Source organism: Oreochromis niloticus, linkage group LG8 (assembly GCF_001858045.2).
Source record: "Oreochromis niloticus isolate F11D_XX linkage group LG8, O_niloticus_UMD_NMBU, whole genome shotgun sequence".
Lineage (NCBI taxonomy): Eukaryota > Metazoa > Chordata > Actinopteri > Cichliformes > Cichlidae > Oreochromis > Oreochromis niloticus.
In genome coordinates this window covers 11,878,086-11,905,078 of record NC_031973.2, presented here as the reverse complement: position 1 = coordinate 11,905,078, position 26,993 = coordinate 11,878,086, and the positions used below count along the sequence as shown (strand labels likewise).

At 38.8% G+C, this 26,993-nt stretch overlaps 3 protein-coding genes across 5 annotated transcripts; 1 reads left to right on the top strand and 2 right to left on the bottom strand.

The window, feature by feature from the left end:
• The first annotated feature begins 1,359 nt into the window (after positions 1–1,359).
• On the top strand, positions 1,360–16,886 carry LOC100701351 (cadherin-related family member 1). 3 transcript variants are annotated; one of them, XM_005471388.4, is made up of 18 exons: positions 1,360–1,713; positions 1,957–1,959; positions 2,162–2,257; positions 2,610–2,755; positions 2,845–2,895; positions 3,151–3,240; positions 3,374–3,460; positions 4,691–4,807; positions 6,267–6,410; positions 6,498–6,576; positions 6,695–6,795; positions 7,824–8,027; positions 8,676–8,828; positions 9,402–9,566; positions 10,205–10,272; positions 11,498–11,726; positions 12,408–12,662; positions 14,582–15,215. In XM_005471388.4, exons 1-18 carry the CDS (start codon positions 1,653–1,655, stop codon positions 14,777–14,779), a joined length of 2,247 nt encoding a protein of 748 aa, XP_005471445.1. In that variant the 5' UTR covers positions 1,360–1,652; the 3' UTR covers positions 14,780–15,215. The 3 variants fall into 3 exon arrangements, with proteins under 3 accessions (XP_005471445.1, XP_025765772.1, XP_003441951.2); XM_003441903.5 differs by lacking the exon at positions 14,582–15,215 and adding an exon at positions 15,222–16,886 and having other exon boundaries at positions 1,369–1,713; XM_025909987.1 differs by lacking the exons at positions 1,957–1,959; positions 14,582–15,215 and adding an exon at positions 15,222–16,886 and having other exon boundaries at positions 1,368–1,713.
• Positions 16,887–19,209: 2,323 nt separating this feature from the next.
• LOC100701077 (leucine-rich repeat, immunoglobulin-like domain and transmembrane domain-containing protein 2) lies at positions 19,210–22,205 on the bottom strand. Its single transcript, XM_003441902.5, has 3 exons — positions 21,991–22,205; positions 20,992–21,773; positions 19,210–20,777 (listed from the first exon to the last, which is right to left on the bottom strand). The coding sequence occupies exons 1-3, from the start codon at positions 22,098–22,100 to the stop codon at positions 19,990–19,992; spliced, it is 1,680 nt and encodes a 559-aa protein (XP_003441950.1). The 5' UTR covers positions 22,101–22,205; the 3' UTR covers positions 19,210–19,989.
• Positions 22,206–23,095: 890 nt separating this feature from the next.
• lrit1b (leucine-rich repeat, immunoglobulin-like and transmembrane domains 1b) lies at positions 23,096–26,465 on the bottom strand. The gene is made up of 4 exons (XM_003441788.5): positions 26,188–26,465; positions 25,412–25,872; positions 24,859–25,164; positions 23,096–24,726 (listed from the first exon to the last, which is right to left on the bottom strand). Exons 1-4 carry the CDS (start codon positions 26,307–26,309, stop codon positions 23,645–23,647), a joined length of 1,971 nt encoding a protein of 656 aa, XP_003441836.1. The 5' UTR covers positions 26,310–26,465; the 3' UTR covers positions 23,096–23,644.
• Between the last annotated feature and the right edge of the window lie 528 nt (positions 26,466–26,993).

Genomic DNA, 26,993 nt, shown 5'->3' with positions numbered 1-26,993 from the left:
AAGACGACTGTTAATTGTACAATACCCAGCACCACTGGATAAGATGAATAACTTACTTAACAGAATTATTTAAGTAGTTTACCACAGTAAAAATTTACAGTTTTAAAATACTTACATTTTTAAGTGCTTTTATTTAATGTTAGTTGTTTGAATATTTGATTCACATTTTTAACTCCATCCAATTTATTTTAAAGCTTTATTGACTAATTATTTTACCATTTATTTAATAAAAGGCCTCTATGCTGTATTATTAGTATTATTATAAGCTATAGACAAAATGAGTAAATAAAATCATATTCAGCTACATTAGAGAGACAAACTAATTCATTATAAATAATAATGATCCAGTAATATAATGCAGTATAGGGCATATGCATATTGACAATTTTACTTCAAGTATATTTTGATAATGACATATTTTATAATATTATTTTGGTATTTGACAGTGGTACCTACCAGAATAATTTTTTTTATGTTTCTCTATTGGTTAATCCACCTCAAGCTCTTTAATCAAAATGTTAAAATAGAAAAATATAATAAAAAATAATATAATGCCACTGTACATCTATTATTGTGAATGTAGGAGATCTAATTAATAATGCTGAGTTTCTATGCTTGTGCGCCAAGATTTTTCTGCCTTAAATGAAAATGTTCAGCCAGGGACTATTTTTATACCTGTGAATACAGGAAGTGCACACTCTACACCTTGGAATACAGTTAACACGATAGCTCAAATGACAGGCAAACGTGCACTCACATGGCATGAAAAGGTGCAAAACTCTCTCTTTAACTGTTGTCAAGGTTGCAAGCTCAAAACGTCAAACTCGATTTTTCCACTCTGCTCTTCAGAGTGTCACTTTTTTTTTTCCTTTCATAAAATCAGCTCTTCTGAATCGAGCATTATGTTTGTCTTTCACCTGATTTTTCTGCTGGTAATTCATACCGGAAGGACATATTACAGTTTTAATTTTGTATTATTTATTTTATTTTATTTTTTATTTGTTCTTGTTTTTGTTTTTTGTTTGGCCACATGGTGTGATTGGCTTCTCTCCTTTTTATTTATAGGGTTTTAACAAGCCCATTAGTCACATATAGCCACGGTAGCCTAAACTGCCCGCTGTTGCCACCCTTGCCTGCTCATTTACCAACACTAGCCTTAGCTGCACTCGTGCACTTACAGCCAATAAGCTTTCTTTAGATCTTGCAGTCTACTTTCCCCAGGAAACCTAGTGACCTGCCAGTTGCCCTGTCTCAGCACAAAAAACATGACAAAACAAACTGCTGATAATAACAACCAAACAAAAATCTGAGCTGCAAACATTTCCTATCAATGTTTCCAGACTAAACATGGATTCTGTGCCTCATGTGTGCGCCTGTCAAATGTGTGGTGAGGTGTGATGATCGCACCATATTGTGTGAAACTTGAACTCTCATCCCTCAATGATCCAGGAGAATTTGGAGTGAGAGCAGTGTGGTAGAAGATGTGTGCAGAGAGAGGGATGCGTCACTGGATTAGTGCCTGAGACGCTGTCCCAGCCTCTTCCTACTTCTGAGCCTGCTGAGACGCCTCAAGAAGGGCACGACACTCACTGCTCGCTTTCCCTCCACCAAGCCTTCCACATGAGCCAGCCAAGCCTTACCTCCCCACCAGGATGAAGAAAGAAAAGAAAACGCATGCTTTACTGTTTCTCCTTATGCTTCACTTCACCTCGGGTAAGGCTCTGCTTTTCTTTTACTGTCTTTGTTGTGTGTGGTTAAGACTTCTTGCCTCGCACTTATCTGGTTAATCCTCTAACACAGAGAGGGCATGTCTGTCTTAGTGTGGACTTTCATGTTGCTTGTACTTCATAAATTTCAACATGCAATGCTGTTTTTGTCTGTGTTTTAATACTACAGCCTTATTATTTCTAATTTAACTCTTTCCTCCTCCCTGCTTTCAATTCCTGCCCTTCTTAGCAAGTGAGTGCAACTCTTCTCACTGTAAAAATAATAATTAAGGAGATTTTTCTATTAAAAAATAATTTGATATGGTGAGAGACATTTGTAGGGTTTATACAGTCTAAGCTTCCTTTTAGATTAGGTCATTGTTTTTCTTTTATATCTCTCTTTTGCTCAAATAATGTGAATCGTCTTTTTCTTTCTTGTTTTTTTTATCACAAAGGGCAATCAGACTATGCTCCATATTTTTACGATAATGGTCCCAGCAGTACAAATGGAAATATGGCCTTGTTCAGCATCTCTGAGGATACACCCGTTGGTAAGGCTCCTGTAAAATTAAACATTTTTTATTATTATTGTTATAATTTAATATTTTTAAGTTTGGTATAATTTGAGCATGTGTTTACACTTAGTGTAGTTTGAGATGTGCGCTTTAAGTGCCTAAGTGTTGTATGAAATGATCTCACATGGTGCTGAGGCTCCAGCTAATCGCTATAAGATCTTTTGGATTGTGACGTACATCACAGTCTTACGGGAAGAAAACATTATGGGTAGTGGCTCATCTGACCTAACCTGTCAAACGTGCCTTTTACACCAGTGCTGGATATAGACATGTCACGTTTCTGCCCCATTTCAAAGGTTTTGTCCCTGTATGTGTTTTTTTCTCATAGGAACACAGATATACATCTTGAATGGCACAGATCCGGAGGAAGATCCAGTACGATATGGTCTTACTTTTGAAAAGGGCTCTACAGAATATTTTAGAGTGGACCCAAATTCAGGAAATGTGACTCTAATTCAGGAGCTCGACAGAGAGGTAGGCATTTTAATAAAGACTCCTGGTTTGGAAACAGACAATAAAATCCACTTTGGCTCAAAGTGACGTGACATCTTTATTTTTCATAGAAACAAGATGAAATCTCAGTGCACGTGAGCATAACGGATGGCCGTAATAAAGTAAGCTCTATAATCTACAGTGCAATTCACTTTACAGTCACATTTTAATACTGCAATTTAACTGGAAACTCTATCACAAATACTAGGATTAAATAGTACTTCAAAAAAGTGCCATGACAGCCTGTAAAATGTGCATCATGATATTTTCTCTGATCGCTATTTAGATTATTTCTCTGCAAACAATGTCATTTTTTATAAGCTGTAGCAAAAGCAGCTGTTTTGGAAATTTGTAATTGCTTTTCACGTTTGTTTCAGGTTGTTGAGACAGTGAGAGTCTTTGTCACGGATACCAATGATGAGCCACCTGAATTTCAAAATTTGCCTTTTATTATTGATATTCCAGAGGTAAATTATATAAAATAACTATACAGTTATATGCATGCAATCTAGAATGTTTTTTCTGAATGTATTAAAAGTGTCAAAAAAATCGAAATTTAATAATGTTTGAACATTATTAAACTTGTTGCTCCTTTCCCAGGACACTGCTCCAGGAAGTAGCATCTACAGAGTCCAAGCAGTGGATAAAGATATGGGCTCAGGAGGAAGTGTTTCCTATTATCTACAGGTAACTTTACAACTTCACTGTAATGCGCTTTTATTACCATGGCAACTTCAAAACAACTTTAGTAGTATCTCCCAAATGGCAAATGTTTTTGACGTTGAATTGAAGTAAAAATGCACAAAGCCACCAGTACAATTCAGGCACGTTAAAGAAGCTGTTGTGAATTTTAAAAAGTTGTTGTTTAAACTCAGGTGAAAAATGCGAGCCACATATCACAAATTAGAAACTATATAATGCACACAGAAATATCATACTTGATTAATTTTGGCTACTGCATCTATGTTTACTGAGCCATCAGTCAGAAAAAAAGCACTCTCTAAAATGTAGCAGCTAGGCTTCTACGGCAACACGTGCGCTGAAAAGTGGCCTAGTGTAACCTAGGCTAAAACAGTTCAAGCTTTTTTTAGCCACGTTGCACATGGCGTCCAGATGAATACTGAGTTGATTGTAAGAGTGTACTTATCACAGAGAGGGCTCTTTATAGCTTTACACCTCTACATCTTCAGCTCTCTTAACTCTCAAATCCTGGAATACTCCCTGAAGTCTGCCAGCACCTTTATCCTCTTAGAGCCCAAAATGTATTTAAAACTGTTAACAAGTTGTTGTTGGTTTTTTTCATAATTTTAGCATTTCATTTTTTTCATATCTAAATTTTTCTGGTTTTTCTAGGGTTTTTTTATAAAGCTCTTCTATGGTTTGATTCAATTTCTGCTTTGCAATCCATTTAAAAATCAATTACATTTTTTATTACCAAGACTGCAATGCTATTAAGCAAATAGTGACACTTTTAACTAGCGTTGTATGACCCTAACACTCAGGGATAACCAGAGGTCGACCTGACATCACGAGCTCTGCGCAACCATGTGGAGGGAGGAAAAGGGCATTTGAGTGATGGGACAGTGATGCAGGGAAAGATTAATCTCATACCATAGAGCAGTCTGGAAATCGTGTTACTTTAGTGGATTAAATTTCAATTACATTTGAGCATGGCATTGAAAGCTTAATAGGGGCTTAGGTTTGGTCTGGCCAACAGCTGACAGCACAGTGGTTGTTAGTCTCCATGTGTCAATTGTGAGACAAAGCTACCCTGAAATGCCAAGGTTAAAATGAGCCAGGCTAAGATTGATTGGTACCATATCGGAAATTAGCTTTATTGGTTTTCATTGCTAAATTTAAGTAGAAATAAAGCACTCCTTCTACTATCCTTATTAACTGTGACTGTTATATTATCAGACCTCCCCATTCACCAAGTTCACCATTGATGGACACAGTGGGATCCTCAGAGTCAAACTCGGTGAGACTTTGGACTTTGAGACCACACCAACGCATTTTGTGACAGTAGTTGCAAAGGTGAGAGGTCACTGTGACACTTTTACATTTGGGTTGTGTCTTCATTTGCTTAATCAAGAGGTCTTAATACATGTAAACGCAGTAAGTAGCTTAGTTTGCAGGTATTTCTGTCCTCAAATGTAAAGGATTTTCAACTTTAAAGTCATGTATTTTTGACATGCAATTGCATCAATCATGGGGTTTGAAAAAGATAAACTGCAGTTTAAAATTATTTAATTCTAAGTAGAAAATTACATGAAATCTAAAAATTAGTTATTGGAGTTTATCAGTAAAATTCCTTCTGATACAATTTGTTCATATAGAAGCAAATCCTGCATATTGTAAAAAAACAACAACAGAAAAACCCACAACATTATACTAAATACACCCATAACATAATTATGTTCTATGAGCAACTACTTGCAGTGACTGAGAGGAAAACCTCCTTTTAATATGAAAAAAAACTCCTGCAGAACTAGATTCAGGCTAAAAGTCTTTTTACCTTCACTGATTTGGGTGAGAGAAAAGCAAAGAGTGAAAAAGGGGAACATGGAGCTAAAAAAAATCTGTTGGGAAGTGGTGAGATTTTAACTTGCTGCTCTGCTGACGCACTGAAAGTCGTGCTCCCAAAATAAGTATAATTTATCACTGTGAATAATAGTCGGTGGTGAAAGCTAGTTTTTTTTTGTAGCCTCAGCTGTTGGCTACTTAAATACCTGGCTGTGTAACATTTAGTAAATAACACAGTTATTAAAAAGGTAAAGCTATGATGTAACAAAAATAATATTGCAGTGTTCCCAATTAAAAATGAATTTCATTGCCTAGCTTGCGATTTTTATTAACGTGCAAGATTTTACTAGGTTTATTTTGGCCTTTTTCAACTTTAGTCGTTAGACACAGTGAAGATAGGTCAGGAAAGCGGGGGCAGAGAAAGAGGGGAAGACATGCAGCAAAGGACCATGGGTTTGACTCAAACCCGGGCCAGCCGCTCTCAGCCGTATGGCACGTGGTCACCTGCTCACTGCACTGAACTAAACTGGCACCCGGCACTGATTTTCCTTGTTTAACTGGAAATCAGACAATAATTGCTTATAAAATTATACTAAACCATGAACATGTATCTAAAATCTTATGTATGTTCTTCTCATATTTCATTCATTTTTTTCTGCACTTTGCGATTTTTAGCAAGTTAAGAAAAAACTAACTCTTAACTTCAAGCAAGACATCTCTTTAAAGTGCAAGTATCATAGCATTTATTAGGTTAAAATACTAAAAATATATATATTTTTGGTTAAATTTAATTTTTATTGTCTTTTTTTGGGCTGGCTTCAAGCTGTTGTGGCAGATAACATGTAGCAGAGACCCCATAATCCCAACATGGGCAAATGTAAAATGAACTTAAACATGTCTTTGATTAAATATAAAGGTGTAGCTAATTATGCCATGTGGTAACTCTGCTTTTGCCTTGTTGTTGTCACAGGATGGAGGTGGAAAGTACAAGGGGAAGCATCAGGTGTTGACCTCCACAGCCACAGTAACAATTAATGTTATTGATTCCCAAGACATGCCTCCATACTTTGTAGGAACACCATATTTTGGATACATCTATGAAGTCTCTGTCCCTGTAAGTTCTTGTCACATTCACTAAAGTAAATTTGATTACGGTTATTGCTTTTGTCTCCATTATGTTGATGTACTTTTTTACTTCTAGGGCTCTGAAATATATACAGTGTACGCTAAAGATGGTGACCAAGGCAATCCTAACCCGATACATTATTTCATTATTAATGGTAAGAACAATAGCAAAAAGAGAATTTAGTTGCTTGTTCGTAAGGCAAAGGTGTGTTACTGTGTCTTTTTTTAGATTATGATCAGATTTCAAACAAAACTTCTATCAACACCTTTCAGGTAGTGATGGTGTGTTCGACATAAATAGCACAAGTGGTTGCATCACCCTGACAACTTTTCCATCTTTGCTGAAAAATGAGCTGTATGAAATCAAAGTCAAGGTAACAAGTTATTTTCTACTTATTTTCATGTTTAAAAGAAACTTTTCACCGCAGTAGCTTTTGAAACCACCTTCAGCGGCAATAAGCTGAACGCATAGGGTTTTTTCTTTGTACGACTTTTAGGTCGTAGATGGTTGTGGATGAAGTTTGATCCACTCTTTACAATATTGCTTTAGTTCATTGAGGTTTGCAGGTATTTGTTTATGCACAGCTCTCTTAAGTGCCCATAAAGTATCTTAATCAGTTTTAGGTCTGGACTTTGAGTGGGCCATTGCTGCACCTTGATTCTTTACTTTTTCAGCCATTCTGTTGTAGATTTACTGCTGTGCTTAAACTCATCATCATGGTCCATGGCCCAATTTTGGTCAAGCTTTGTTTGTCAGGCAGCTAGGCTCACATTTGACTCTAGAAAGTATAGAAAGGAGTTCATTTGTTGACTCAATGACTGCAAAGTGTCCCGGTCCTGTGGCTGCAAAACAAGCCCAACTCATGACTCCTCCACCGCCGTGTTTCACAGTTGGTATGAGGTGTTTGTGATGATGTGATTTTCACCAGATGTGGTGCTGTGGATTATGGCCAAACATTCACTTTGATTTTGTCTAGCCAAAGGACATTGTTCCAGAAGTCTTGGAGTTTCTTCGGACACAACTTTGCGAACCTAAGCTGTTCTGCTGTCATCTTTTTAGACAGAAGAGACTTTCCTCTGGCAAACCTTCCAAAATGTGTTGGTCAGGTTTTGCCTTGGGGCGTATTTTCTGGGATGTCCACTCCTAGGAAAGTTGCTACATTGTGTTAACATACACCTGAGTGCTCCAGACCAGCAAAATTTCAAAACTTGTTATCGTACAGAGGTGGTCTCGCTGATGATCGGTTAAATAAATGCATTTGATTAGAAGCATCTTGCTGCTTCTTCTTCTGGAATAGTTTTTCACAGGACTGCATAGAGTCCTATGAAAACTTTTTTTCACCTGTGCTTCTTACTCTCATTGACAATAATTTTATTTACTTGTGTATCTTTTAAACTGAAGGCATCTGAGGTAGGCCCAAACAATGAGCTCCAGGACTATGATGTTACCACAGTGACTGTCCGTGTGGTTGATCTCAACAACCATCCCCCAACCTTTTATGGAGAAAATGGGCCACAGAACAAATTTGAAGTCACCATGTACGAGCATCCACCTGCAGGGGAGATCCTCCGCGGCTTCAAGATCACAGTCAACGACTCTGATCAGGTACATGAATTCCCAAATTGCAAACATCTCACTCATCTTTGATTCATTCCTTAGACATGCAGTAGCGTGTTACTAATTAATAACTGTGATCAAAGGTGGTGTAATAATATTAAAATTTAGAGAATATTAGCCAGTTGACAGATCCATTTAGAGAAATTACGTACAAAGTTAACTAAATATGTAAAAACAAGCATGATGTGCAATAATACAGCACCAAAGTTGCAAATGTCCAGCAAATGTATTGAAAGTAAAAATGTCACTCGCTATGCCACCATGGTTAGTCTCCACAACCTGTTTATAATGGCTCATGTAGCATGACATGACACACTCTTATACTCTTTTTTATGTGGTGGCAACAGCTCAGGAGGTACCGCAAGTTATGTTATAATCAGAAGTTGGTGGTTCAATCCCAGATTGCTCCAGGCTGCGTGCCAAATCCTTGGGCTAACTGCAAACTCCAAGTTGCATCTAATGGTGTGTCTGTGTGTATGAATGTTTGATAGAAAGCACTTAAGCATAAAAAAGTGCTTGGGTGAATAAGACATGTTGTGTAAAATGCTTTTAGTGCTCAGGTAGAGTAGAAAAGAATTATGAAAGAACCAGTCAGTGTATGTGATGGGTTTCTGTATTGTGCTGACATTTGTTTAGGGAGCAAATGCCAAATTTAAACTGAGGCTAGTTGGGCCGAACCGAGTGCTTCGTGTGGTTCCCCAGACAGTCCTGAATGAAGCACAGGTGACCATCATTGTGGAAGACACATCCGGCATCGACTATGAAAAGGGGCCAACTCTCTCTTTTAAGGTGAGGCGTCATATGGGCAATATTACAACATTACAATACATTATTATTATTAACGAGTGTTCAAGAAATAATGCTGTTAGTTATTTTACTGGGTGGGTAATTTCTTTTGATTGCTAGGAAATATGGATGAAGACCTGCTGTCATTGTGATTAATGGCTTTAGCCCATGAATTAATTGCATTTTCATTAACTTAAGCTTTGCCTGTATACTAATACTTTGCAAATGCTGCAACATAAATATATAGCTCACCTTTTGTAAATTGCCATAAAGATAATTTACTGCAATCATTTGTGCTTTATAAAGGACTCAGGCTAAAAATCCATCTGTTGATATGACTGTAGCAACATTAGTACATTAGTACACTAGCAAGTCTCTGATTTATTTCACTGACTGCAGTGACATTCATTTTTTAAAATCAAAAATCAAATCTGAAAATATTATCTTTGCTAGGTTTACAGTTACACAGAGTAGCCAGTGTGGCTTTAGATGTCTGTTTATCCATGAACTCATTGATTATGAGTCGACTAAGGCTTTCAGCACTAATTTAATCACTCTGAGTGTGTCTTCCTGCAGCTCCTGGCGGTGGAGATTGACACTCCTGAACGGTTCAGTGCAACAGCGGACATAGTGATCAACCTGCTGGACACAAATGACAACATCCCTAAATTCACATCTGAGTATTACATCGCCAGGGTCCCTGAGAACTCTCCTGGAGGCTCCAGTGTTTCATCTGTAACAGTGAGTCAATCACAGTTAAACTCAGCTTTAACCTGATCAAAGTGATTATATAATCCATCTTTCCTCTATTAAATGCATATTGCTCAGCACAGTTCATTAGATAAAAGCAAATTGGTGCCAGACAAAAACAGGCTTAGCGCTCTCTTGCTTCAGTTTGCTACTCCTGGTTATGAAATTTGTTATCTCCATGTCACAATCTGGCATATGTCCTATGTTACTCCTCATCGAGGGGGATTATTAAAAAAAATATTGGCACATTTGTCCCTTGCTTGTCATCATACTGTAGAAACCCTGCAACCAGGCAATGTGTCCAAGCTAAGCAGTGAGAAGTAAAAAGCTTAATTTTGCTTCAAGGTTAATCATGCTGACCCATGCTTGCTGAACATCCCCTTGCAACACACTATATATGAGCTTAAGACCCTATCTAGTTGTCCACAGGGGGTTTTAGTAAAAATAAATGACACAATAAATTATTTTCAGTCACCTTAAAGTAATCATATTTATTTAAGTTACATATCTATACACTATTATGATGTAATTTTCCAAATAAGTAATTAAGATTGTTTTAAAGTGTAATTTTTTAATATTTTGTTGTGTAAGCATGAGGTGTATAATCGCCTTCCTTTTTTTCTCTGTAGGCAAATGATCCAGATTCCGGGTCTTGGGGTGAAGTCAAATATACGATTTATGGATCAGGATCTGATTTGTGAGTATAAACCTTTCATTGCTGCCAGTTTAGGTTCATTCTGATCAGATATTTAATTCTGGCATTTCCACAAAATGCATTTCACAGCCTAAAGTTATTTTGAAAGTATGAGTCAAAAATTCTCAGAGGCTCAGGGTGTTTAGTGCCAACAGGACACTAGTCTTGAGTCATCTTTGTGTCTTTGATGAAAGAGGTAAGCGGGAAACCGGTTTGATTGGCCCCTCTGCTGCACAAACAGCTCGCTCTAAAATGGCTGCAAGATGCTGGCTAATCTCCTAATTGGATTGGTGGGTTAAAAATAGAGAGCCTGGCCCATCTCACATAGGCAGAGCCAATTAATATGCAATGTGACAGCTGGAGCCACAGAAACGGCAGCTTCGAGAAGCAAGGCAGCATACAGTGAAGGAAAAGTGAGAATTTATGCCTGTCTGCAGGCTGCAACCTGAGTTAATTGTGTGAAAGTTATCAGTTCCAAGGAAACTTGTGAAATTTCACAGCGAAAAACAAGACAGAAAAGTCTGCTGAATAAAATGGCTCCATGCCCAATGTTGAACTAGAAGGCATTCAGAAAGCTCCTGCCAAGCTTTAAAATTAGTAAACCTGCTGTGTGTACGAGCAAGTATTTATTCCTTATTGTATCCCTGAAATTGTTATGAATGTGTTTTTAGGTTAGAGAAATAATACACTTGGTAAAAATTAAGTCAGCCTCATAGCAGAGTTAGAATAGTTAGAAGCTATGTGGTTTCCGATCTGCAGGAAATGTATAACAATAACAATAAATTGAAAAAAAAAAACTTGGTGATTATTGTGTAAATCAATATTTCTCTACAGATGTATGTATGCATTTCATATACTGGAGATCTGTCTTTAAGGAAGCAAGTCATTGAAAATATTCTCCCTGCAAATCAGGTCCCAGGATTTTTCACCCAAATAAATAATGCTTCAAAAGCAGTAAAAATTTACAAGTTTGTTTTTTCTACATGTTTTTTAAATCAACTGGATTAACATCTGAAGTCTTACAGTACAACACGTCTGTCCAACGAAGGCTGTAAAGTTGTTTTTTTATAGCAAAGTGTGAGTCATGTAGAGATTCACAGGGAGCAATGAAAATCTGTCACTTGAGCTGTGAATTACGATGCCTGTATTAGAAACGCCTGGTTAGTTGAGATGAAGCTAAATGGACATCTGTGGTTGTGACTCATGCACTGTGTGATCTGAACTGCAGGTTTTCCATTAACGCTTCATCAGGCCTCATCACCACACAGCCCTGGACCAGCCTGGATGCAGAGGTCAGGTCAAAGTACAACTTTTATGTCAAGGCTGAAGATTCAGAGGGGAAGTATAGCTTGGCTGAAGTCTTTGTCACAGTCACTGACATGAACGATCACGCTCCAGAATTTGATGAAGTGCTCGTGGAGAAGACGATGATTATTGGCACGCCTGTCAAAATAGAGGTACATTTTGCTTTGAAATTGATCTATCTCTTCTCTTTTCGCTTAATCTGTGATTCTACTTCCACCAAGTTTCAGCTTTTTTGTTGTAAACTGAATGTTTTGGGAGCTTAGATAACACTAAACATTCAATGTATTGAGCTTTGGTTCTAGAAAAGTTATGATGGCATAATTTGGCATCAAAAGACTAAAATTTGGGTGTGTGGAGCTTTCTAAATTTGTTAATATTCCATGGCTGTAAATACAAAAAACACTATTTGCGCCTTTCTGATAAAGATTACAAAAAACAGCTGTTTAAAATGTATTCAGTTGTGTGGATTAACTAAAAACGTGTAACTAAATTAAATAAAATTTAATTTCAAATCTAAGGAAAATCTGCAGCCTGCAGTATCTGCATTAATACCTGGTTTAAAACACTTCTCAGAAAGTAATCAGTGTGACTAATTAAAATTATTAATAGGGAAACAATAAATCCATAGCCTTTTCTATTTCATAAGTACTATGGATGATAAATTGACTCACCTTAAAATATATGCATATATGTGCCAAAGCCAGGTTAAAGAACGACATGTTGCATGCAATATGTGAAATCTAATGCATTTTACAGAAACATCACAGCCTAAGAATAAAGATTTATTTGTTTGATTTTAAGTAAACGCTATTGATGTGTGTTGCTTTTTATAGGCCGTGGATGAAGATGCGGAGTCTCCAAACAACGTCATTGAATACTCCATCATGACCGCAGATCCTGACAATGCATTTGACATCAATGCCGACACTGGCGAGATCAAGCTGAAGCCTTATATTAAGTCTATGGAGATTGTGCAGAACATCACCAAGCAGAAGGACTGCAAGTGGTCTGTGGTGGTCCAAGCCAGGGACCGAGGCTCTCCGTCCTTCAGCACAACAGCTGTGATCAACATCGATATCACAGAGGCGGTAAGACCTGCTCTGACTCGCAGCATGCTTGCAGTGCTTCCTGTCCCAGAGCTGAGCTGTAGACATGCATTTTAACATGAGTCAACAGGGACTGTTGCCATGCTACTATATGCTTCTGCTAAATCAACGTCCTTGTTTCAGCTAGTCACATTTCACTAAGTTCATCTACTTTAAAGGATAACACTGGTAATTATAGTTTATTTAAAGATCAGAACCAACAATAAAGTTTCCTACTAACAAGTGATGTCTGCATTGTTGCACCCTGATTAAGCTAATCCTCTGTCGTTGTAGTTATTAATTGCATTTGCAAACAGTTATTTACATATTAAGAAGTCAAAAAGAACAGTATCATGCACTTAGAGCTAGAATTAGTTGGCATCTGACGAACAGTATTAACCACAGTTGGTACAAAATAGAGTAGCTTATTTTCCAGGTTTAATGGCCAGCAGGAGGGGACTTCTCTGGTTGTAATGACAGGCTAGAATTGCAGAACTATATTTATATCCTAGTAAACACTTCAAGTGATAAGTTCATAGTCCACATTAGTAGTTTGAATTTTATGTGAATGCAACCTATTGTTTATTTTGTACGTTACAGTTACAGTAAAGTAGACAATAAAGCAGGGTATTCCTTTTTAGCAGGCTTACCTTATGATTAAGAGTATCCCTCAGTTTCTCAGTCAAATTCCTCCCTTCAGTTTATGTCCAGTTTCGCTAATCAATAAGTGAGGTCACATCAGCTACATACCGCTTTTATAGACATCCAGTTGTATGACCTTTCAAAAGTCAGCTAAAAGCATTTTTAAAAATCCATTAATACTAACTGGAAATTCACTTTCTAAATGTAATCTAATTTGTTGCTTTAAATATGAATTATTATAGAGTTTTAAAACCCATTAAGTTTACATTTGTAGCTTTCCCTTTCAGAACAAAGTTTTATCATAAAAAATTGTTTGGACAGAAAGACAGTTTTAACCATTCTGGGAATGAACTACTGTACATTCATAGGCCACTTCATTAGTTACACTTGTTCATCTGCTGGTTACCACAAATATTTAATCAGTCAATCATGTGGGCTCACCAAAATCAGACAAGAGGACACTCAAAATATGTTGCCTAAACTGATGAGTCACAATTGTTGCTGCAGGATCCAGATGGTAGGTCAGAATTTGGCATAGGCGACATGAATGCATCAATCCATCCTGCCTTGTATCAACAGTTCGGGCTGGTGGTGGTGATGGTGGTGTAATCATGTGGGGAAATTTTTTGGCATACTTTGGGTCCCTCAGTACCAAGTGAGGATTGTTTAAACACCACAGCCTATCCGAGTAATGTTACTGAGCATGTCCGTCCCTTTATGGCCAACATGTACCCATCTTCTGATGGCTGTTTCCAGCAGGATAGTGTGCCATGTCACAAACCTCAAATCATCTCAAACTGGTTTCTTGGTCATGACCTCCACAGTCATTCAATAGAGAACCTTTAGGATATAGTGGAGCAGAAGATTTGCATCTTGGATTTGACACCAACAAATCAGCAGTAACTGTGTGATGCTATCATATCAGTACTGAGCTCTGAGGAATGTTTCCAGCACCTATTTGAATATATGCTTTGGACTATTACAGCAGTTATGAAGGCAAAAGGGCCAAAGCCAACCTAGTGCTGGCAAGGTGTGACTAATGATGTGGCCAGTGAGTATATATGGTCATGGCTACACATTTTACTTGTTTATGGAAAAATTCACACTCATTTTGATCCTTGAAATATGAATATAAACATTAGCATTTTTCTTTGAAGTTTTTGCTCATTTGCATTGATCCATATTTTTCTAATACTTTTTGTGTTGTCATCATGAATCCATTCTTTCACTCTCCATGATGTTTTTGGTTCTGTTTGTGTGTTGTGTATCGTGCTTTTCAGATAAAAGGTCGAGTTGTTTCATACTTCATGGGCCTCAGCAAGCGTCCGCTGACTGTTTTTGGAATTTTTTTGAGCATTCTCACATCCCTTGTTTTGCTAACAATCTGCATATCCACCATCCTGTACTGTAACGCAGTGAAAAAGTCCCGAATCAACCCTGAGAGTAACTACATTAAAGTGGTCCGCAGAGTCAAGTGAGAAATAACCAATGCCTGTCCTTCATTTTCATTCATGAACATTAAAATGATGTTTACTGGCTGGGTTAGGTCTGTAAAAGAGTACTGGAGTACATTGAAAGAAAAGTCTTTTTTATTATTTACTATTTTTACTTCCACAAACTTTTTTGGTCTCATGAACTTTCATTATTATTGTTTATCCCTCGTCAGTCAAAGAGAAATCCTAATGCAGCGCACTGCCAGACGCATTCCCAAACATTAGAGGCATATGTAGTTGCTAGCTCTCCTGTACTGTAGGGCAGAGGATGGATGTCTGGGTGCGAGTGTGAAAGCGCTAGAGTGTTCGTAGATATGCTGTTTGGGCCTCCTCTGTCAGTGCTTTGGCATCCACCTTTCATGTTTGCATGCTTTTGACAAATACTTGGAATTCAGGTTCAAACTGTTTTATTTATGCTCTTTTACAGACTCCTCTCAAGGGGCCTATGGCAGCCTTTTTAATGAAAAGTAGGGACAATCCTTTAAAAGCTCTAGGCATGGTCACTTTTATCATTAGTGTTTTGGTAGGAGTGACTGTCTTGATCTCTACGGCTATGTACATGCGCAACTCAAAGTCCAACAGGATCATGCCAGCACGCCGCATCATTAAGAGGCGACCCAGGGACCAGCAGCCGTGGACCTTCAAGATGCCTGTTATCAAATTCACCAACCCTGGAGAAAAGTTCCTCATCACTGACCCGGAGAGCAGCCCCCAGCAGAAGATAGGCAGCCCCCGGCTGAAGCCTCCACCTCCCATTGCTCCCTGTCTTCCGCCTCCACCTCCCTCTAACGCACGGCCCAATGAAAGGCCACGTGCAGTCCCAACAATATCTGGCGCACTGGCATCCAAAGGCTCCAAGAAGGCTAAGTCCAGCCGGCGTAAGGAGGGAAACATCAGCTCTGCTTTAGTGTCGGAGCTTAAAATGAAGCTTGAGCAGAAAATACACGAGAACAACCAAGGTTATTATTAACTTTAATGCACAAATGTCTTCTTTGATGGCTCTTAACTCATTTCATCCGAGTTCTGTGTGATGATGAGGTTACGTGAGCCTACCTTTGTGTTATTTACAAGGAAACAAAAGAAGAGGGTGGTTTACATACTTATGTCTTAAGACAAGATAGAAGTGGGCTGCAGTGTATTCTCAGTTGACCTGCTTTAGATAAAAACAGGAGACAGCTTGAGCCAGCAGTACAGTACTAGATAATTCACCACACTGCCATCTTGAGGAGGATTATCATTTTAACATTAGGAAATTGCACCGAGATGGGATTACTAAAACCTAAATACATAAATTCACTGCTTTCTGAGTGTAACATTCACAAGCCTGTAAAAATTTTAGCACAGCAGTATAATTTTCACCTAATACTGAAAAAAACGAGTTTTTGTTCATCAGAGTGTTAATTGAAATGTCATGATCATTAAAATAAAATCACCATCACTTGCAATGGAAGTGCTTAAAGAACCTCTGTACATATATATCATTTTACTTTGTCCACATTGGCCGCTTGAAAGCTGAGAAGTTGCTCTTTTGTATGATGAAAATGTGCCACTGTAGGTTTTCACAGTAAGAGCATCTTGCTTTTATTTTGTTGAGTGAGTAATTGTAGAAAAACGCTTTTATATAAGTGGATATGGATCTATTTTAAGTGTACAGCACTGTAAATATGGCAAAAAACCCAGCTGTATCATGATGCAGTAAATACCGCAAAGTCAAAATTAGACCATCTAACTCCTCTTGAAGGATGTTGTTGATAAAAATCAGTCCTATGCTTGAAATTTTTGAGCTCAGATTACTATTTATATAAGCTGCTTGGACACTTTATTCGTATGGGTATTTAAATGTAGTGTCAAAAATGTAGGGTCTTTGCACTGCTACTTTTCATGTTACTCTTAAATGCCTTCAAATGTAGGCAAATACAGTGTCATCACTGCAAGAAATATCATGTTCCTGATTCTATCTTAGCTTACTATTGTAAATAAGTTTAGAAAAACTATATATCTTACATATAAATAACACTTGCCTGGTATTTCAAAGTAACATATTTGTACTGTCTTTGTACTGTCTTGATTTTGAATAAATATTCTAAAATAATTTGGTCTGTGCTCGATTTTGTCCTTGTGGTTTGATTTAGTTTTTTTGGTTTTTTGGGTGGTGGTAGTAGTGGTACAATACATACATTATTTTTGCACAGCGGCACTGTCCCCGTAGTTGAAAAGGTCACTGCAAATAATGCATCGGCTTAAGTGGACTGGCTTAAGTACAGCACTTAATTTTGATGTTTTGATACTTAGAGTTTTTATGGTTAATCTTGTCTTATGAAGATCGTAGCAATGCAAGGGGTGGGGTCACTAGTGCAAACAAGCGTGGGACTAATGTCAGTCTGTTATGTAATGCAAATCGCAATGTTATAGCAGCTGTGCTTTGTTGGTCTCTCGTTGTTGTTGTGAATTTATAATGTAAATGTCACTGTTTTCATGGCTGAGGGTGGAACTCAACGTGGCTATCGATGAACCACCATTACTGTGACTACAGCAGTAAGTGGTAACATGTGGCCACCCTTTCCATGTCCAAATTCCAGTACAGTTGTAGCCATGGGTTTGACCAGTGCATAGAAGTCTTTACACTTTACCTTCTTTTAATTGTTGAGCCTATTTGGGTTATGATGGTAGGTTGTCTACCTCCATCCTATCCCTAGCTCTCTCTATATTCTGACATACCAATCATGAGTATGTCCTCCTCCACTACATTCACAAATTTTCTCTGTGGTCTTCTTCTGTTCCTTCTGTCTAACCTTTGCTCAGTATCTCCAGTATCCCTCCTCTGCACATGTCCAAACCATCTCAGCCTTGCCTCTCTAACTTTGTCTCCAAACTGCTTTCTAATCTTGTCCGTTCTAGTCACTCTTAACTAAAGTCTTAGCATCTTCAGCCTCACCACCTGTCTTCTTGTCAGGGTCACTGTCTCCAAACCAAACCCATAGCAGGTCTCACACCCCTCTTGTAAACCTTCTCTTTCATTCTTGCTGCTATCGCAAATCACCCCTGACACTCATCTCCACCGGCTTCATGGTGCCTACACTCTCTTCATTACCTCTCTTGTGCACTGTCCATTGCTTTGAATAGCCGATCCCAGGTATTTAAACTCATCCAGCTTCACTATCTCGACTCCTTGCATCTTTACCTTTCTACCAGCCTCCTTCTCATTCCCATACATGTATTTCTTCTGCTGACTTTTTTTCCTCTTCTCTCCATAGCAGACATCTACTCCTCCAGGTTTCTTGCACCTGCTCCCTACTCTCACTACAGATCATAGTGTCATCTGTGAACATCACAGTCCACAGAAATTCCTACTTGACCTCATCTGTCAACCTGTCCATCACTGCAAACAAGAAGGGGCTCAGGGACGATCCCTGATGTAATCCTATCTCCACCTTAAACCCATCTGTTACTCCAATAGCACCCTTCCCCACTGTCTTGCTACCCTCATGTATGTTCTAAACACCCTGTCTTCACTCACTAGTATATTTGCATCTCTAACCTTATTCACTTAATGTACTGCACATCCTTTCCTTTCTGCGTCTAGCCAACTAGTACAAGTCCTTTTCAAAACCTTCTTATAAGCCTTTTTCCTCTATCTTTGCTGAATGCCTGGTCTCTCTATATTCCTGTCTACTTTTTCTCATCTCTGCCTATCACACCTTTTCTTTGATGACTTATTCCATCAAATGCTTTCCTGTAGATCCTATATCCAATAACATTATAATATTGGATCTCCCATATCCTGGATTTCCAATATTATAATGTTTTGTGTGGCCTAGAAACCACCTAAAACTACACTAAAATCACAAAGTTACTGTAGCATGGGCATGTACTAGTTGATATAATGAATGTACATTTAGGTTTCCCATTGTTCTGCTAAAATAAGCAAAACCTTCACTAAAATGAATTAGCCTTGTTTTTTGTATTTAGGAATACATTTATTTGGAATAATTTGTTATACTGAAAAACGGGTAACAAAAAAGAAGAAGAAAAAGAAAAGTCAGCATTACATAACTTTTCCAGTCTTTTACTACTACTGTCCCTACATTTCATATAGCATCACTTTCTTTTTAACTGGGATGTATATATTATATTAAATCAATATATTAATCAATTAATCACCTTTTGGTTTGTAACTCCTTGAAACAACTATGTCTGGAAAAAATATACATTTCATATCTAATCCAATTTTATATATTAATATATTATCTAAATGAGAGCATGTTTCAATTGTTTTATTTATCTATTAAAACAGAAAATTATTGTAATATGCAGTAACTGATGCACATGTAAAAATCATGTGAAAATACAGTCACTGTGTGGACACAATCAGCTCAGAGGCATTAAATGGAAATATCATGTTCTGCTGACTAGGATTCAGATAGAAAATCGCTTTAATCTGCTTAACAGTGTATGTATAAATGCATGGGAAAATACAGCTTACGTAACAAATCCTCTGAGTGATTGTGTTAAAAAATCTGAGTATGTCTCAGCGTTTGTCTTTGACTTCTTTTTAATCCACATCAAACGCATTTCATTCAGTCATAATAAATCTGCAGTCCTTAAGAGAAAACACAAAAAGATTAAAAACATTTTCAAGACAAAGTAAATCAAAGCAGGCCAGAAACACACGTACAATCCACAACATCATATTGCAGTACTGCATGATAACTTAATTACACATGATTTTTTTTTAATTTCACAAAGTGACACTAAAACAGAAAATAAACCCTCCATTTAACAAGGAAGAAAGGCATCTCCATTTTCAGGTTACAGCTTGCAATATACATACATTCAAAGTGGATGTGTGCATATGAGTTTATATAAGCAGCAAAATCAAAAAGAGGAATTATAAGAAAAGTCCAACACTGAAAGGGAATAAATGTTTACCCCATGAACAAATATGTTATTTTACCACATAATAAATGTAAAATTCAAAGGTTTTTTTTAAGTTTTTTTTATGTTTTTATTTACGTGGTCAGAAGAGTCTTCAAGGATTCTGGAGTGAACCAGAAAAATAATGGTGCATGTATTTTAGAAAATAGTATACCTAGCTTTGTGATTCAAACGTAACACAAACATTTAGAGGCACAAACTTAAACTACAAATAAACTTAATGTAGAAATGTATTATGAATGCAGTTCTTGACTTTGATGCTAGTACAGGTAAGCTGCACTTCCTCCTTTGCACTTATCCTCAGACTTCCGTCTCTTTGTTGGCTTTTCCACCGAACTTTTGCACAAAGCTTCATCGCTGGTCGCCTGCAGGCTGTCAAAAGTGCCCTGCCTCGCCCCCTCCTGCAGGTTATCATCATGCATTCTGTGCATCCTCCACAGATCCACACACCGGTCCACACAGCTGAACCTGGCCTCTGTGGTGCAGGCATACATGCCAACCGGCACAGCCAGCACCATTGCGCACACAATAACTATAATGTGGATTAACCTTTCTTTCTGCTCCATCTCACTAATGTCACTTCCTGTTACAAACACAATGCACTGACCTTCCCTTGGTGGGTGGTTCTTCAGGGTCACACACACCTCATATTTGGTGACAGGAAGCAGATTACTGACTGAGTAACTGTTGATGCCCGGGCCAATGTAGATCATTTCCTTCTTTGGTGAATCGTATTTGCCAAAGTGGATGGTGAACCAAGTTTCTGCTGGGTTTTCGGTTGCTGCATGCCACTCTAGGGTGATTCCATAAACTGTCTGTTTGGCTATGTGTATATCGATGTAGGCATTCTCCTCAGATGACAGCATGGGGACAGGCGGTAGGAGAGGAAGGGAGGAATCAGTAGAGGCGATGTTAACTGTAATGTTGACAGAGGAGTTGCCGATGAAATTGTTGGCCATGCAGGTGTAGAATCCTCGGTCTGCCAGATGAAGAGAGGGGATCAGGAGCTGGGAAGAGAAAGTCTCCTCATCGATGTTTGTCTGTGATGCTGCAAGGTGAAAACAGAGCATCAGAGCAAATCACAGGATTTTTTTCACCTGGTAATGACATGCTCAGGTATTCTGGTATTATGCTGTAAGTATTGTCCCTATATCTTTTCAAAACACTGCAGCCTAGGAGTTCAATATATATACCTCGCTAAGTGCTCCAACAGCAGGTTCACAACAATTTAATGGATGGTAGTGATTAAAAAAAAATCTTACCAACAAATCCTCTTATAATCTTCAGACTGTACATCCACTGAATGGTCGGCTCTGGCCTGCCCTTCACTAAGCATGTTAGGGTTGCATTTGCTCCCAGAGGTAAAGTGATGTTGGTTTCTGGGGCAGAGGTCACTGGCCTCATGCATGATTTTAACTGAATCTCGTGGAAAAACTTGTCAGCTTTGAGAGCTGGACCTGAACACATCAGATAAGAGTTCATCAGGATGATGGGAGGGCTGACTGCCCTGATGAACTCCACAAAGCCTTTGAGACGGCAGTCACACAACCAGGGATTATCATGCAGCCCCAAAACCACATTTGACACCATCCCTTCTTTTGCCCAGGCTTTCTCAGCTATTTGGAAAAGGGGCCAATTAATGAAGACTTCTTTTGCTATGACACTAAGCTGATTGAAGGATAAATCTAAGTAGGTCAGTGCAGGTAAATATCTCAAAGCATGTTCGGGTAGCACATCCAGGTGATTGTGCTTAAGGTCCAAAATCTTGAGTTTTGGTGTATCCTGAAATGCTGTCCATGGTATTGAAGTCAGCTTGTTCCCTTGTAGCCTTAGCTCAGTCAAGTTAGCGAGCCCCTCTAGGCTTTTCATGTTCATCAGGGCGATCTCATTAAAATTTAGCCAGAGGAACTCCAAGGCAGGCACTTTTGAGAAGGATTCTCGGGGTAACTCAGTCAGGTGGGATTTTTCAATTCTGATTTTAATGTAATCATGTGGGATGTCCACTGGGATTTCTCCCATGGAGGTTTCCATACATAGTAAAGACCTAAAATGACAGACAAGAAAATTTGTGCTATACAAAGATACTGGTGTAGTACACTTAGCTTAAACACAAATTTTGGATAGTGTTTATTTGGGCATTTCACACTAGTCATGCTATAAGTTATGTTTATTGCTACACTTAACTTATTCAAATGAGGACAGACTTATAGCAAATATACAACCTAGCTTTACAATGTAGTATATTTTTAGTGGCCACTTACCTTCCTAAGATATCATCTGTGCAGGAGCAACCGAACAAACAAGTTGACGATCCAAAAGAGATGAACTGGAATACCAAAGTGATATGCAATGTGGCATAAAAGGCGTCCATGATCCTAGAGAAGCATATGAAATAGGCCTGTCAGGGCAGGACATGCCCATGGGCTGCGTGAAAGAAAGCCCATTACCTTAATCTCCCTTGACGTAACCCTTAAGAGGCCAAATGACATGTGAGACACAGGTGTATTTATAGCAATGGTCCACTTTTTCTAAACACAATGTTAGATCTTCTCAAAAGGACATAAAAAGTTAACATTCACAAGTGTTTTTCAGTCGAGAGCTATGAGTTCGGCTTGATTGTAGTTTTTGTCTCAGGTATGACCCCAAAATGCTTTGCATCAGACTAATTTAATTTATTTGTTCCCCGCTAAAGCAGCAGCATTGACATGACAGGAGGCCCATCTGTGTTAAGTGGGCCGGAGCCCGTCAGGCTTAGCAACGCTGAGAGGGAGGGCTGCACAGAGACAGAGACAGATGTCTGGAGAGGACTGACCTCAATAATCTAAACAGTTTGTCTCTCAGGTTGATAAAGGCCAAATCAGCATATACCAAAGCAAGTGTGAAAACAAACATCTACACCATAGCTCTGCAGTTTCACACAGTTTCATATCCTTTAATACCCAGAATTTTTATAGCATTATAATTTAACAGATAAACAGATTAGCCACGTGTTCAGCATTTCAGGAAATGTCTTTCACATAACTTGAATGCTGAGTTAATCATACAGAGACTGTACTAGTAGGCAATTTAGATGCTGGAGCACTCATGAGCACACATAATCAAAATGATAAAGACTGATCCAATGGAAAATATGAATATCAGTCAAAAGTTATGCCATTATATGTATCAACTGTAGTCATTCATATATTAATGCTACAAAAACTGCCTCGGATTTGCCTACAGCTGTATTAATTAATTGTATTTACTTAGTTTAAGCATGTTTTGTAGCAGTTTATAGATACAGGGGATATGTGTCGTTGTGTCGGGAAAGTAAAGATGTTGGAAAAAAGTAAGCATAAATCAATATAAAAATATTTATTTTTATGCAGTACATTCATACATACACATATATTTTAGGTTACAAATATTTACACGTTACAAAATGTACTGTATTTCAGGTTTTTCACCCAACAGTAGACCTGGCACACTCACATCATACTGACATATAAAACAGACTAAATAAACTGTTGTTTCCCTAAATACATGTAGAATAAAGATTTTCACACAAAGCATAAGTTAAATCTTAGGAAAAACAAAGAAAAGTGAATGTATTGGGTTTAAGAGAGTTTAGGGCATCAAGAGATTTTCCTCTTTTTGTTAAAAGTGCACAATGAAATAAAAAAAAAGTTATTTTTACACCATTTGTAAATTTACAATTGTGTTACTGTGTATATTTTCCCTTTTTGTTGCTTCCCACCAAATGAATGGTAGCTTTTACTCCCACAAGGCTGTAATTTATTTGAATAGATCCAGTCCTAAAAGAGCTACAAGTGTCCTCTGGATACCCCTTTAGAAAGAGGATCATTTGAATCTTTCTAACAGTGGAGCACAGCGGTGCAAAGTGCATCCTCTGGGAAATGAGGCATACGTTTGGTTTTAACAGAAGTACTCATTAGGTAGCCCTTCAGTCCTGGCTGTGGCCTCTGAGTCAACACTAGATCTTGCTGAGAGCAGCCTGTTGGATTCGTCAGGATTTAGCCTCGTTAGATACTCGCCTTCCATCCCCTTAGCTTTGGTCCCAGGGCCGAGGGTCTCAAACGTGACGTACGAGTCCTGTATTTCTTTGGATTGCCTCCCCAGCAGCTTTTGGCAACGTTTCTTTATTGCCCCACAGCACACAATCAGTGTAAGAGGAACAGCAATCACGCATGCCACCGTTATCACCACCACATTAATGAGCTTCTGAGTGCCACTGGCACTGGCTGCTTCATCGGTTGAGAAGATTACACACTGCTCCTTTTTTGGGATCAGACCTTTGACGCAAACGCAGGCAATGTACTTTGTCTTTGGCACAAGGCCGTCAATTGTGATTCTATTTCTTCCAGAGCCCACATTGATTCGACGCATGTCTCTCTCACCAAATATAGCATATAGGACACTAAACTCGGTGGTATTTGTGGCTGTAGGGGCTCGCCAGTTCAGAGAGACAGTATGGTCAGTGTCGCCAATCACCTTTACAGAACGCACTATCCTTTTCTCAGGAGCTTGCTGTAACGATGAGGCATTGGCCGATAAGTTACTTAAAGCATCCTGTTGCACGTCCAGTGGCTTCTGAGCATCTGAACCTTTGCCTCGTCCCTGAGAAACACCATCAGAGATGCTGTAGCTCTCAATCTCATACTTCCCAGTCACTCCTTTGCCATTAAGAGGTTCGATGATGGGCTGTGCAGCTGTAGATGTAGGTGGAGGAACGTATCTGGCAATAAGCTTTTCCTGGTATGCTGCTCTGCCAATGCCACCATTTTTCTTCCCCCTTGATCTCTTAGAAGTACCACCACCACCGCCACCTCCTGCTTCTTCTGACCGAAAGGAATCTGTGATCACCAGGGAGATGACAGCGTCTGCCGTGCCCACAAAGTTGGTCGCCTTGCAAACATATTTCCCAGAATCCCGGTAGGAGACAGCAGGCACGCTCAGAATCGACCAAATGATGCCTTCCTTTGAGATCTCTTGTTGAACTGAAAAAACAAAAAGGTAGAGATCCACAGAGATAAGCAGATTGACAAAAAAGAATAACTTTAATCTCATTGACACTTGTGCAGAAATAAATCAAATCTAAGCAGATCTGGAACAAATTCAGCAAAACTCACCGGTGCCGTTCATTTTCTTGCCATCAGCGCGGCTCCAGGACAGCTCTGGGATGGGGACTCCAACTGTGCCGCAACGCAGCAGCACATTGTTGCCCAGTGAGCTCCGAACACGAGCCACAGCCGTGTGCACTCGAGGGCCTTGGCACCTCTGCAGCTCCGCTTCAGTGAAAAGAACCCCTGATAGGCTCTCGGGATCAGCGCATCTCAGTCGAGTGTCAATGAGAGCCACAGAGGACGAGGGGGACTTTTGAAACTGAACCAGATCATAGAGTCGACAGTCGCACAGCCACGGGTTATCATGAAGACCTGCAGAGGAACATGTAGAAAGATTTTATTAGTGAAAACAATACATTAAGTTCTTTTATCCAACATTGAGTCATTTTAAGACTAGACCATTACCTTGGATTGAGTATAAATAAACATAATTAGCCTAACAAGTTGACACACTGCACATACAGTATATTTAGACTAATCCCTAACTGAGCTCTAAAGAAGTAGCTTCATATAAGGCAGATTACAAAGAAATCTTAATACATCAAAGTTCAGTCCTCACCAAGTATTAGTTTAGAAGAATCAGCGTCCTGGGGTGGCTTCACACTCAGCCACATTGTGAGAATTTCACCAGGAACGGTTGTGAGACTGTTGCTCGACAAGTCCAGATAGGTTATGTTCCTTATATACATCATGGCTTCTGCGGGCATGCTGGAGATCTTGTTGTTGTGCAAGTCGAGGAGCCTCAGGTTTGGCATGTCTGTCAGAGACTCCCAGGGGAAGGAGGTAAGGGAGTTGCCATCCAGCCTGAGCTCATTAAGGTTGTAAAGACCCCGGAAACTGTCAGGAGTCAGGGAGTTCAGGGAATTGAAAGACATCCAGAGAAACTCCAGACTGTTGAGGTAGTGGAAGGTGCTGCTAGAAATCCGTGTGATTGCCGTCTTCTCAATGCGGAGCTTTGCCGTGTCGGTGGGGAAATTTTGAGGAACCACTTTGATCTCCGGATCATTGCAAAGAACACTTCTGCAAGAAAATAACAATAAAAATATGACTACCTGTGAAGAACATGTAGCAGTAACAATATTAAAGATACTTTTAAATTCAAGATGAAAGTATATTTTAGACGTTAGTTTTAAATAAAAAATAAGTTTAAAAAGTTCAGTTTGTTAAAGAAAAAACGTAGCAGACTATTTTTGAGTTATAAGCAAATGGGATTAAGGAACAAATCCAAGTTAATTCCAGCACACGGAGTCACTGAATATAGCAAAGGTATATTCTCACTTTTACCGCAAACCATAATAATACAATTGTGCTCTGAATTCAATTGACAGAGTTTACCTCGCTTTTGATCCGTCGCTTAGTTTGTGAAAGAAACAGCTGCACTGGGCAGGACACGAACTGCTCATCAGAGGAAGAAAAACTAAAGCCAAATAAAAAGCTACAGGAAAATGTCGACTCATTTTGCAAGCTACTGAACACTGTGCAACTAAACTACAGTTACAAAGCACGCGCCGCTACTCGGTCTAACGGGACGCGGGATGCATCGTGGTGATTTGCACGCTCACAGATCCACTCTGCTCCGACTGGTCTGAATCCTGAGATAAAAAGGATAGGCAGGGATTAGAGAAGGACTTGGGTTATTTTCATTCACACGATTAGGCTATTGCTTCCTGGAAGCTGATAGGTTACAGAGTTTTCGCTTTCATTCTTAGACATACTTTCCAAGCAATGATTGGATGGACAGTTATGACACAACGACCTGCAATTATAGGATAATAAAAAGTAGCAGGTGGACGAACTACAATCGCTAAATCTACCATACCTGAGCGAGCACTTGCTTCTTTTTTCTTCGAGTAAAGGGGGCAATATCTGAACACATTTAAAAGGTTATTCTTATCTTATCCTTTTTATCCATCTCAACGATTTCTGCTCCACGTAAACCGACCAAGTTTCACCAAATAAACAAATAAACTGAATAAATTCTGATATGAAACCACAAAAAATCCTCTCGATTAGGTTTAAATGTCCTCAAACCGTCATTTTTGTTATAAACTTCATTTACAGACTGTAGTTAAATAGTAGCAGTGAGCGACCACTAGATGGCAGTGGGGAGTCACTGAGAGTAAACAATTGTTAAACACGTA